The sequence below is a fragment of the Crotalus tigris genome, unplaced genomic scaffold (genome assembly GCF_016545835.1).
Source record: "Crotalus tigris isolate CLP2741 ecotype Arizona unplaced genomic scaffold, ASM1654583v1 scf7180000018323.1251302, whole genome shotgun sequence".
NCBI classification, from domain to species: Eukaryota; Metazoa; Chordata; class Lepidosauria; order Squamata; family Viperidae; genus Crotalus; species Crotalus tigris.
Window position 1 is genome coordinate 384,341 of NW_024096943.1, and position 13,612 is coordinate 397,952.

Consider the following 13,612-nt stretch of genomic DNA (forward strand, 5'->3'; position numbering starts at 1 on the left):
GGCAATGCTTTCTCAGAGCTAGAGGAACCAGCCAGCCCTCTTTCCTATTAAATGTAACAAGCTATTGGTGAGCAGCTGGCCTACTTGCATAAGACTGCAATTTTGTCACCAATTCAGACTTCCCCCAAATCCACCTACACAAGAGATAGTTGCATAGCCTGAAACAGACAGCAAAGAAAGATTCCCTCCAATCCCCCCCCCCCAATATTAAAAAGCCTTTGTTCTCTAGAAAACCAGCAGTTGGAAATCTAGGAAAATGAGCAAAAAAAAAAAAAAATGGAAATAGAAGCTGAGAAAAGAAACAGGGTACCCTCCACCTCCACAAAAGCCTTAGTTAAATTAACTGATTGAATCTTCAAAAATCTGGAGGGAGTCAAAAAAGAGTGGGGACTGAGGGGATTATCAGAAAAAATGGCCATTTTTAAAAGGATGGCCAACATTTATCATTGATTTTTACTTTTTCTTTTCCATTTTGATTACTATTTATGGCATTCACTTAGCCACGTGCTTAACATTTGAGCCAGGAAATCAGGTTACAAAATTGATTTTCATTTTTTATCAGCCTTCTTTTGTCTAGCAGCTAATTACATAGGTTGTGTGATCTGTCACATATCAGGGTTAAGAATACCTTTAGTTGATTTGAAGGGGAAATGATTGAATTACCTGGAAAACAGATTGCATCTACGACAACTATGTTTGCTGAATAAACAATACTCAGTAACATAATGATACTAAATGTGGAGGCCATGTTGAATGCAAGTAATGGGTTTTCTTTGTTTTTTTTGCAAATGTAATTATTTTTCAAGATTTGCTGTCAGCTAGGTGAAACTGGGAGGGGGGACTTTCTTGCTTATCTCCTGAGAACTATTTTTAAAGTCACATTTACTAACAACATGGTTAATATTTTTTTTAAGAAACACAGAGCACATGTGTCAATCACATTTATTCAATACAAATACATAAAACAAGGTTTGAACACAGGCTTCCTGATTTATTGCCATCAAGGATAAAATATTCCCGACTTAATGTCAAGCCACAAAGAAACCCATCTATACACTGAGAAATTCAGAACAAGGAAACAGCAAAGATAGTATTTGTCATGACCAAAACACTACTGATAATACAGTTCCAGGTTCATACCATCATGGATTTCATCTGAAAGTAAGGAGTTAAGGTTAATTTTTACAAGAAAATATTAATGAGTACTAATTATAAGTAGGCTTTGCCTTTGAAACTAACATCATGCCAAATTACCATTTTTTGAAAATACTGTCAATGCTGTTCAGATATATGCAAACATATATATTTATAATACGACCATATAGATTGGTATAATGCCCCAAATATCTTTTTTGCAGTTATTCAGAGATTTAAAGCCCAATTCTATTTTCTTGAGATAAAGAATGGTAGTACGCTTATTAATTAGTATCAAGATCTACATTTCCCATTTCTTTCAAAGCTCAAGATGACAGAGAAACAAAATAGTATGGGTATCAAGCAACAGAGTTCCTTGTAATTCCTAAAAATTACAAAAATGGGATATAGGGCCCTTCAAACAATTTCTGTCTTAAAGGCTTGATAGAACTGGAAAGGTTTATATTGCTGAGGATTCTGGGCTCATAAAAGAAACATACTGGATGGAAAAGGCTTGGAAAATGAAAAAGATAGAGGTTTAGAAAACCTTAATTTTCAGTTTGAACTATTGAGTACAAAGCCTCATTCTATTTCTCATTTTGAACATTTTTAGAAGTTGTTTATGTTTGGAACAGAGCTGTTTCACATACATACATACATACATACAAAAAAGTTACTTTGCAAAATTTAGTGCTCAAAGCAGTTCAGCATACCTTTAAAGATTGAAACATTCTGATCTTAAAATAGGCTGCTCTATATATCCCAAGTATAAAGTGGTTCGACCTCAGAACAGATAAAACAGTCCATTTGCAGAACACTGTATATATGCATGCTAAAATGTCTAAAATATCTAAAAGGGGTTAGAATCAATTAAGAAGATTGTATTTTTAAACATGTGCAGGATAATGATTTAGTAATTTAAATGCCTTCCCAAAAAATAAAAACCACACAAGAGTCATAATTTTAAAGAATGTTTAAAATGTCACATTTTCTTTCTCTAGTCATCTGACCATTTTCTTCATTACTGTCAATCTTTTAAAGGATACAGTCTGCCAGCATCACATGGTCCTTGAAAATTGTATACCTACAAATATATAAAAAAATGTATAAAAATAGTAGCTATAGTTTTTACACAGTTCAGTTAAAATTAAGTCAACAATTTTCACAGTCAATACAATATAGGTAGGCCTCTACTTATGACCATAATGAAGCCTGCCTATCATGATCATAAGTTGTGATCCTCATAAAACCAACCCAATTTTATGGACCTTTTTCACAGTGGTTATTCATTCATAGGGTGAGGGTAAGAGAACCACCATAACTTCAAATCTTGGTCATATGTAAATAAGGTAAGTCCATCATAACTTCAGGCAGCCACGAAGTGACTGGTCATGTTGAAGGCTGCCCGTATAAACAATCACAACAACAAAATGAAAGGCCAATCAGCATTAAAGAGCTTTGGGGACCACCACAAATTTGTTCTGATCAAAAGTAAAAGAAATTCATCAAATGGTATCATCTTAAATACTTATACAGATTATCAGTCTGCTGCTAGTCACAATTCAAGGTTTATCTTTCAAGCATAAATCTCAGTTTGTTACAATTTATTCCATTTTCATCTATTAAAGGCCACAGTTGCTTCTTCCTAAACTATGAGATACAGATAATCCTTAACTTAGATTGTAATGGGGTCATTAAGCGAGGCACCCACATGATCGTGTTTCTTAACAACTCCCATCCATTCATTTCCTGATGTGATCAATAAGTGGAGCAGGGTCATGGAAGCCCTAGAACAGGCCCAGCTCACAACTGTCCTACCATGGGCCTTCCCTAGCCCAAGGCACCCCATGCTCAGTTTCCTGCTCCTCTGGGTCCCTGCAAACCTTTGACTTGCTTTCCGCCCTGCTGGGTCCCACATCTTCTTTCCCACCTCCCATCACTGATCAGTCACTTGTTTTTTTTACTATAGAACTTCTAGACACAGTTGCTTCACTGTGTGGCCTTCCTACACAATGGAAGCTGCATGGCTCCATCTCAGAAGTGGATACCATTTTGGAAACGCCCCAATTAAGTGCAGCCACTCCCAAATTGAAGCCCATTTCTAAGACAGCCATGTGGTCTCCACTGTATAAGAAAGCCACACAACACAGTAGCTATTTTTTTTTTCAAAGATAATTTTTATTAAATTTTTGAAATTTTACAAAAACAAAACATTCTTCCCCCCAACCTCCCCAACCCTCCCATTCCCTCCCCCGACTTTCCCAGAGCTGAATATAGGCTTAATTAAAATTTTATCAAAAAATCTTAAAAAAGATATAAACCATAAATGAATCTAACATTAGTTAGAAATCTAAATACATTAATTAGAAAAATTATAAAATAATTAACAATAGTATATATATAAAAAAAACATAAATACAAAAAATAAGTGTTTAGAAAGGAAAAGAATAAAAAAAAAGAAAAAAGAACAAAAAAAAGAAAAAAAAGAAAATATTCCATTTTAAATATAAATTGTTAAAAAACTAAGTAATATTTTTTTATATCCAACTTATGTTGTATAAAATCTATCCATTTTTTCCATACCGCAACATACTTCTCTTGCGATTGATTCTTCAAGAAAGCCGAAATCTTTGCCATTTCCGCCAAATAAGAAACTTTAAGAAACCACTCTTGCAAAGTAGGCAAAGATTCCTTCTTCCAACATTGCCCTACTAACAACCTTGCGGCTGTAATTAAATTTAACATCAATATAATCTCCTTAGTATCACAATCAGTAACGATACCTAACAAAAACAATTGTGGGGTAAATTTTACCCTCCTTCTAAAAATTATTTGAATATTCCACCATATCTTAATCCAAAAGGCTTTTATATTTTTACACGACCACCAGATATGATAATAAGTAGCATCCAAACATCCACATCTCCAACATTTAGGCTGTAAGTCAGGATACATACGAGACATTTTTTGTGGATCAAGGTGCCATCAACACAGTAGCTATTTTGAGAAGATCTACAGTAAAAGATATATCACTAATTGGTGACATGAGCAGAGAGGAAGGTGAGACCTGCCTTAGGCATAAACAACCAGATTAAGTGACTTTGGGGCAGCCAACTCAACTAACCTCACCAAGTTGTTGTTGTGGGGAAAATAAGAGGCAGAAGACTTACATATGTTTGTTATGTATAAAAAGGTGCAATAGTTGTATGAAAAAATCACTATCAGTCAATTCAAACAGCAACTTTACTTGGAACAGCTTACATTCTGCAACAATAATTTTAACCCTATGGGACAACAATATCTGCCTATCAGATCTTTGGAAAGGATTTTAAGAGTAGATAAAGATGCCAAATCCAATCTAACCGTTTGACTGACTGATCACCCGAGTAGTTGTATTCAAAGCATGTTATGAGTCAGTAGAGTAAGTTGGAGAGACTACTTACCATTTCTTCAGAACTATCTTGTCCCAGCGAGTACCAGTTTGGGCAGCAATAAGCTTCTTCAGATCTCTGATGCAATCATCAGTGCTGAGCAGTAATATTAGTTAAAGAAATGAATGAGAAAATAGGGCCCAGTATATTATAAGCACTAAATAAGCTATTTGTTATGCATAACTTAATCAGAAACAACTGATTGTACAGTGTGAAATGGGGAATGGATGCAGATATTCTGTACATTGTTCATATACAGATGAACAAAGGACTATTGTTTGGACTTTCAAATCTATGCACAAATATATCTGCATATACTGACTATAGACAATCCCTGGATTAAGAACAGCCAACTTGAGGACAACACCTAAATATGACCCTATATTAAAAATGGTAGATAGCATTCGCCTTCCTTGAGCTGAAGCTACACAATGCTTTCAGGAATTGCTCAAGCCAAATATTTTTAATACAGGTAATTCTCAACCATAATAAGCCTGCAATTCCAATCATAAGTTGTGATAGTTGTTAAATGGATGTTATGACCCTTTTTGCAGAGGTCATTAAGCAAACCCATTGTTTGCTATGGGGTTGTTTTTTGTTTTTATTTTTGCTGGAAACTGGATGTTAAAGCCAGTTTCCACCAAAAACTTTGTAAATTGGGATTATGTGACTGCAGGATGCTGCAAACAGCAATAAATGTGGGCCAGATGCCATTGTTATGTGAATGTAGGGGTGGGTGGCTATTGGAACTTTGAATGCAGGTCATAAGAACCTTTTTCAGAGTTCATTGTAATTTTGAAAGGTTGCTAAGTGATTGATCAGTCACACAAAGAAAGAGCAGTCATGAAGAATTCTTCACTTTCTTTCAATTTCCCATGCTACTAGCACCACAAAATTTTCATCTCCAAATTGGAATCTTAGATTCCTAAGATTCCCATCTCAAATGTGGTTATGCAGGGAAAAAGATTTCAAAAGAACAGATCCCCATTTCTGGGCTTGTCTGGGGAAAACAATGGATATAAAAAGTCTATAGACCTCTGTTGAAATGCCAGGTTTTTGAGATGTAAAAAAAAATCAGATCAAGATGAATCTTTAGGGAGAAATAAAAACAAAAGAAAGCTTGCAATAATGTGGCTGCACTTTTTATATCTGGTGTATGTACAACATCAGACAGAAGCAAAACAGAGAAACATCTATTTAAGCCACATTCAAACCCAATTAATGGTACCTTAATAAATATTTTCAATCTAGAATCTCTTTCTTGCCCAAAAGATCAACTAAACATAAAAGGAAGTAGTTGGTATCCCAAGGTGGTTTCTTTGGTTTCAGATACTTGCACTTCACTCTAACTTTCTTGCCCAGCCGATCGTTGCAAACTACTTCAATCATCTTGATCACGGCTTCACGTTCGGCTCTGCTAGAAAGCTAAATAAAATAATCAATGTCAAAAAATAGTAATCCGGCAGTCGGATGTAAACACCGAATATGGTTTAAAAACATATTTTAAGCGGAGGAAAGGGAATTCTCAAGCTAATGGCCACTAATGGCGTTTCTCATCCGCTCTGGCCGCTTGAAGATGAACTTCAATTCCCAGAATTCCCCAGCATCTTCAAAAAGCCAAGGTTGATAAACACTGCTAAATGTACACTGTATACATCTTGAAACTCCCCCTCTGCAACTGCATTAGAGGCCTCCGTGTACTAGACGCAGAAGCCTTACAAAGCCCCAGGCGTTGACAGGTGGGAAGAAAAGTCTCCTTATCACGCATAATTTCCCCGATTCTCACAACCGCCCTCAACGACCAGGCCCAGCCACCAACGCGACTCGAAATACGCCCCCACCCCCAAGAGCCCCCCACTCTCACCGCGGAGCAGGCTTCCTTTGAGACCGAGACAGCCGAGACGCCACAATCCCTCAGCGGAATATGGAGACCTCGCGCAAAACAATCGAGGCTTGTCGACCCGGAAGTGCGGGGTCATTTGGGAAACGGAAGCTCTACAAACGCCTTCCGCCAATAGTTGCCGCTCTTCTAATACCGCAGAACATTACTGGTAGAAAGAAACGCTGTGATAAATGATGGCCGCGCTATCGCCCCCGACTCTTTCCTCTTTCCCGGACTCGCTTCTGCTCCAGATTCTGGTCTGGCTGCCGCCGCGTGACCGAGTGGGCGTGGCCAGGTAGTTGTCGGCTCCGCCTCTCGTTCTCTATTTCCATGGGAATCCGCCTCCCTCCTCTCAACGTTCAACGACGCTGTCTTGTAATCCTCCTTTCAGGATAGGTTCGCCCGCATGCGCAGCGTTTGGTCAAATGCCGATGGATGGCTTCATCCGGGCGCTGTGCTTGTGGCGCGAGGGCTAAACTCGTCACAATGCGAAGTAACGTATCAATGGAAACACTGTGCAAGGGGGAAATAACTCCCGTGACATCCATCTAGGAAAGAACCAAGGTTGCCTAGCCCTGATCTAGGAACACCTGGTTTGGGGGGGGGGGGAGAGAGAAGCAAGCCGTCAGGGTCATCTTGATCTCTTCCTTTAGGGAAGATGAGTGTGTTTGTTAACCAATCTTCTTTTTCTGCAGAGTCTGCAAACGGTGGCATCGTTTGGTGCGGGACAACTTCTTGTGGCGACACGTGGACCTCTCTTCTTGCAGGGTCGGAATGCCTAACCCATAGTCGCATATATGAGAAGGGAGGCTATGTGAATTTACCAAACAAGTAGTTCTGAAAATAGGGGATGTTTTGGGAAAGGCGTTGGGAGGGAACAAGCAAAATGGGCCAGATCAGACGCTGTACAAAAGATATACTACAATTTAAAAGAGAGAGAGAGAAACATCTTCGTAATGGTGTAATTCAGGAGAATATCTGGCAAAATGAATAGTATTATTTTAATCTGTGCAACATAGCATGCTTTATTATAAGCAGTGTTCCATTGATGATTTAGTTGATGTAATTTTATTCTAGTTTTTAAATAGGTAAATAACAAATATGTTCATAGACAGTATGCTTATCAGACAAAAAAGTCTAACCCGATAATACTTAAAACTATAGAATGTGGTAGTTTCTGCACAAGAGATTGAAATTGGCAAGATTGCCAATGAAACATTGAAATGCACGCCCCATCTTTTTAGTACCTGCATCAATTTCACATGAACATTTTGAAGGAGCAGAGCTGGCGTATACAATGTTGTGTGTGCCATTTTGACATTTCACACATCATATACTGTAAATGCCACTGATACAGGATTTAAAACATCTAGTCTAATTCTATTTTATTCATCTATTTTAGAAATAAGATTCACTGAGCTATTTCATATCTGGTTTGTGGTCATAAGCTTGCAGGTTAGGTTAGGTTTCTGTGCCAATTATAGTTTTCAGTTGTTATATGCATCCCAATATTTTTTTTCCAGTTGCCAATTCTATTGCTTTTTTCCTTCCCTTTAGATATCCTCCAAGATCTTATGGCATCTTCTACGAAACTATTTCCAAGGCAGCTTGTGGACTCTGAAGCTACGGGGATCCCTCCTCTCCTTTAGAAAACAAGAAGTACTTACCTCAGCATTGATGCAGGCTTTGGGTAAACTATGCCCCAAACTCCAGCAGTTGAGCTTGATGGAGCTAGATCTCCGTTCATTCCAGTATGGCTGTATGCCCTCTTCTCTTACCTCCCTGGAATTGAGATGCTGTGAGATTCCTTTTGTTTGGTTCCAAGTGCCAGATACCTCCTGCAGTTTCCCAAGAATCCAACAGCTTGCAATCTGGAATGTTCCTGCTTTTTCCAACCAGCACTTATTGAATATTGCCACCCAGAGCACTCTCAAGACACTTATCCTGTCAGAAGTCTACCGTATAACAGATGTAGGGATCCAGGCAGTAGCACCACATCTGAAAGACCTTCAGCACCTTGCCTTGTGCCACTGTAGCATTGGTGATTCGGCCATGCACTTTGTTGGGCGACACCTGAAACAACTGAACCATTTAGATCTCAGGAGCAATTCTTTGACAGATGTAGGTCTTCTTTGCTTAAGTGGTTTGCCAATCTTAGAGAGCCTTTGTTTGAAAGACTGTAATCAACTTTCTCCAGAAACCATTTTAATTGTTTGCCAGTCATTCCCCAGCTTGAAGCATCTTGATTTAAGCCGGATAGACTTTGAAGACAAAATATTCCAAAAGATCCAGTTGGGTTTGCCAAGCTGTACAGTGGCAAACACCATCCCTTGCACAGATTCCAGTGCAGTATCTTAGAAGATAGCTAATTTTCTCTCTGCATGTTTTTCACAGGTTAAAAGATGGCAGCACTCAGACACATCTCCTCAGTAGCTTTTTGTCCTTACAGCCCAAATGTTTGTAGCAGGCTAAAAATGGAATAGATCAGACAAAACAACACATCTCAAAGGCCATTTGTTTAACTTTTGTGCAAATTATATGGCCACTGTTTCTCCTGCAGATGTCCTCTGATGTTGACATAGCTCAAACATAAAGAATACACTGTCTTCCAAAGTTTTGATATATCCCTCAACTCCTACCAGTTCCAGCAAATACAATCAGCTGTGAACCTTGATGGAAAAAGTATTCAATAATACCAGGAGACTGCCAGGTTCTAAAGTATGACATAAAAAGTGACTGGAGAGATTAAAAATTGAAATAATTTATGGACTGTAAGCATAAAATGTTATTAGACATACTGTAACATTTTAAATGCAAGGAGCAGATTTCTGGGCATCTAATCTAGGACATAGTCTCTGTTTTGACTGAGTCCATTCCTCTTCCTGAATAAGAGTTGATATCTTTGAACAAGCGCAAAGATTACATTTACAAAACAAATGCATAATTTTCAAGACTGGCTACATTTTTTTTTAAACACAAGCCTATTTATTCGAAATCTGGCACATCAAGTTTGGGTTTTTAAAAAATAAATTATCTGAAGTTTGTATTTCACATTTTTTTCCATGAATTCTGAAACTGATTAACTTTCAGACAGGACTTAAGTTATGGATATTCCATCAAATGCTCCATTAAAAACCCTACTACCTGGTATCTCAAATGCATGCAGAAGCTTTGGGAGTGACCTGCAGAGCCCACTTTAAAATTTGGTTTGTGTGGTTAGGCTTAAAGTGACAAAATAAAAAAAAGTTATTAAATACTTGGGAATAATGTGATGTCGAATTATCTTTAAATTTAGATTTAATTTCTATTCTGGTTCCTTTATTCCAAAATTCTTTGGAATACAGCCTGGGCTTTCTACCCATAAGATAAATGTGATCCTCAGATTGAAGAAAAAAATTCACCCTTGCAATATTTGATCTGAAATTAGAATGAGGCATCAACCTTATTTTGATGTACTGTGTTTCCCCAAAAGTAAGACCTACACTGAAAATAAGCCCAAGCTTGATTTTGGGGGGTGGCTCTAATATAAGCCCTACCCCCAAAATAAGCCCTAGTTTTGGGGTGAGGCGCATGCCTAAAAATCAAGCTAGTGGGAGGGTGGAGCTTATCATTGCCTTGCCAGCCCATTTCTTCTGTGGCTGAAGAAGCAGCTTCATTTTACAGCTGAGAATGGAGCTCCAGCCTGCATTTCACAGTTGGAGGCCTTTCCAGAAGGCCTCTAACTGAGCTATGGATTGAATCCGTAACTCGTTCTCAGTGTGCAGAGGCCTTTCCAGAAGGCCTCTTGACGGTGAAATGCAGGCCGGAGCTCCATTCTTAGCTGCAGAACGAAGCTGCTCCTTTGGCCACAGAAGAAGTGGGCCAGCTGGGTGGGGATACCGCCATGAGGTGAGTGGAAAAGAAACCCTCGAAAATAAGACCTGGTGCCTCTTTTGGAGGCAAAAAAAAAAAAAATAAGACTGGGTCTTATTTTCAGGGAAACACAGTATTAAGAAATGCCTTTTGCTTTCCTATCATATCTTCTCTGCTCCCAACCTTTGCAGTATTGTACTACTGACCCAGCTTCTCCATGTCTCCTTGGTTTTCATTAGCATCAATACCAGCAGAGAATAATGTCTTTGGCTGTTATGGACAATGCCTGGAACTCATTGAACCATTTGTGGAGATACCACAGGGACTCTATTTTCTGCATTTCTTAACCCTTTCCTCCCATTAAAACGTATGAGTAGCTATAATATTTTCCAACAATTTCATGCAATCCCTGATGCTACACTGCTGTGTTCTTGTAGCTAGTGATGAGAACCTGGGGTATAGTAGAATTTTCTTGCACCTTGTATTCCAACTTCCATTTTGCACACATTAAACTATGCATAAGCTTGTTGAACAGAATGAACTCCCTAATCTTCACGTTAATTGTATCAGGCTTGTATCATATTTGCATTGTCTTTGCCTTTTTTCATTTTTTTTTTCTCACTGCTGATTGTTGCGTCACTATGGTGACTTTTAAAAAATAAAGTCCTTCAAACTGAACTAGATTCCTGGTGATTTAATGAGCATGTTCATATACGTTGTTGGCTTTAGTGTTTGTAACAATACGGAATTAGTTATGTTAGTGCCTTCTGATATGTTTTTCTCTACTAACCAACCTAACCTATAATCCTAGGTTTTCCTGGTAGTTTCCTATTTAAATCTTAATCAGGTGTGATTCTGCTTAGCTTTGCTACTGCCAATTAGCTGAGTCTAATTCCTACTTTCTCATAAAGAGGTATTGACCCTTTCTGGCCATGTTTGTGACAATCTTTGCTCAGCTTCTGTCTTCACCTGCAGCTTAATAAAATAAATTTTGAAAGAGGAAGTAATTCTTTTTAATTATTTATATTCGTTGAGAATTTTACATATAATAAAAGTCAAATCTAAAGAAAGGAAGGTGAAAGAAAAAAAGAAAAAGTTATTAAATATGACTACCAACTTTCTCTTCAACAGATTTACAGTTCTATAATCCTCCTTCCCTCTTAGGTGTTATACCAATCCCTTCAACCCCTCCTTTAGTCCACATCTTTTTAAATCCTACGATCAATTTTTTTTCTTCTTTCATTACAAAGCCCATATAAGGTTTCCAGTCTGTTTAGGGCAGGGGTCTTCAAACTTGGCCCTTTTATGACTTGGGGACTTCAACTCCCAGAATTCCTTAGCCAGGCATGCTAGCTGAGGAATTCTGGGAGTTGAAGTCCACAAGTCATAAAAGGGCCAAGTTTGAAGACCCCTGGTTTAGGTAGATAAATATTGACTTATTACTGAAGTTCATTCGCCACTACCGTTATTTTTCTGTTTATGATATAAACTCTTGATTATCAGGGACCATCCACCATTGTAAAAGGATGTGGTCAGCCTAACATTGTAATGTTCATTCTGGCCACATCAGATTGCACTGCCTTTCAAAGGATGACCCAGTAGGTCACAAGGTTGTCTAGTATTATGTAAAGTTAAAGCATCAAATAATTTACACACTGGAACAAGTGACTTTTTAAAAGAAAAATAATTTTACTGTTACCTTCTATTCTTTACACTATCATGAATTCTGTAATGGAATATTGACTATAAGTATCCTTGAAATAGAATCTTGCTAGTTCAAAACTTGGCAGAAAAAATTAATTACTATTCTTATTTCCTCAGCTTCCTGTCTTTCTCTGTGCTTTTTTAAAAAAATAAGTCTAACAGTTCATTGTTTTATCATTTTCCCAATCACCCAATCAAGAGACAAGTTTCATCTTCAGCTCTCAAAGTACAAAGCTAGGGTGAACACTTCTACCAGAAGTAACTGAAAAAAATAGTGAAATATGTACATGACTGGATTTTTTTAAAAAATCCAGGTAAAAGGAATCTCAAGGAAAGAAAGATAGCTATTTTTAAAAAAACCTGACATTTTTGCTGGGTTTCAAACCATCAACTTTCTGTTTATAAGGAGTGATAGTTATTACAGCATTCATGATCTAAAATATACTAGTGTCGTGGGCCATGATTCAGATTCAGACAGACTCAATTATGACACCCTTCCAGCTAAATCTCAATTGTCAGCCTCAGGAATCTTCAAGCCATAATTCATCTGAGGAAGCTGAGCAGTCAGGCATCTCCTGATTAGCTGGAAAAGTCAGATGAAGAGAGACGACCCTCAAGTCCTAGGTCCCAATATAGGCAGCAGTGAGCAGAGCAATGACAGTGTATGAGGCTCCTCATTTGGATAAAGGTGAGGCCTGACTAATTGCAGCCAGCGGCCTGCATACAGATTTATGTAGTTGCTTTGCCTTCAGTCTTCCTTGGAAACAACTTTCAGAATTCCAGCTTGTGACTTTTGTTCCTTTATTTATTTGTTCTTGAACCCTTTTGGACTGGCTGACTACTTGACAGTTTGATTCCTGTTGGGAATTTGTACCATTCTGTTGCTGCTTGAAATTCAAATGGACTAACTCAGGCAAGCTCTCTTTGCATAGACCTTGATTTATGATCTTGTCTGCTATTATCTACTTAACTCCTTTGCAACTATCTGTGTGTGTCTGGAAAGGGAGACAGAACAATTAGAAATTATAGTAAGCATTGACTCTATTGAAGGGGTATTCTAGCCTTCCAAAGTGGTTAATGAATTGCTGGGGCTGGGTACCCTTCAACAGATTAAAAACATGCTATCAGAAATTGGCAATCATTTTGGTGATGAGCACTAAGCACTGCAGATAGATAAAAGACAATGGGATGTTTCCAACATGTAATTATATTTTCTTCCATTTCAGCTTAAACATACAATGTCTTCAATGATGGAAGATACAAACAGAGATTGGGTAAAATTTACAAAATATTAATGTAGCTTGTGCATTTTTAAGTAAAGCAGTATTTAAATTAAATATTTATTCAATATAAGTTTAACACATGGATATACGAATATTTTTAAGGACTGATATAATCTCTTGCTCCTATAGAATTAAACTTCTGGCTGAAAAAGAAAGGGGAATATCAGATCAAGAATTTCTATATAAATTCATTTTCATTATTTGAAGTTGAGATGGAGGAGAAATTAAGAAACTAATTAAATTGGTTGTGATAGGTGCAAATTGATTTTTATTTTTAAAGGGACATTTTACCCAAAGCAATAAATCATTTACAGAATTTAAGCATA

General features: G+C 37.6%; 2 protein-coding genes across 2 annotated transcripts; one reads left to right on the forward strand and one right to left on the reverse strand.

The window, feature by feature from the left end:
• Positions 1–928: 928 nt before the first annotated feature.
• On the reverse strand, positions 929–6,578 carry UBL5 (ubiquitin like 5). Its single transcript, XM_039350349.1, has 5 exons — positions 6,430–6,578; positions 5,899–5,990; positions 4,578–4,661; positions 2,181–2,218; positions 929–1,155 (listed from the first exon to the last, which is right to left on the reverse strand). Exons 2-5 carry the CDS (start codon positions 5,952–5,954, stop codon positions 1,112–1,114), a joined length of 222 nt encoding a protein of 73 aa, XP_039206283.1. The 5' UTR covers positions 5,955–5,990; positions 6,430–6,578; the 3' UTR covers positions 929–1,111.
• A 25-nt stretch (positions 6,579–6,603) lies between these two features.
• FBXL12 (F-box and leucine rich repeat protein 12) lies at positions 6,604–9,683 on the forward strand. Its single transcript, XM_039350348.1, has 3 exons — positions 6,604–6,742; positions 7,143–7,215; positions 8,005–9,683. Exons 1-3 carry the CDS (start codon positions 6,639–6,641, stop codon positions 8,803–8,805), a joined length of 978 nt encoding a protein of 325 aa, XP_039206282.1. The 5' UTR covers positions 6,604–6,638; the 3' UTR covers positions 8,806–9,683.
• The last annotated feature ends 3,929 nt before the right edge of the window (positions 9,684–13,612 follow it).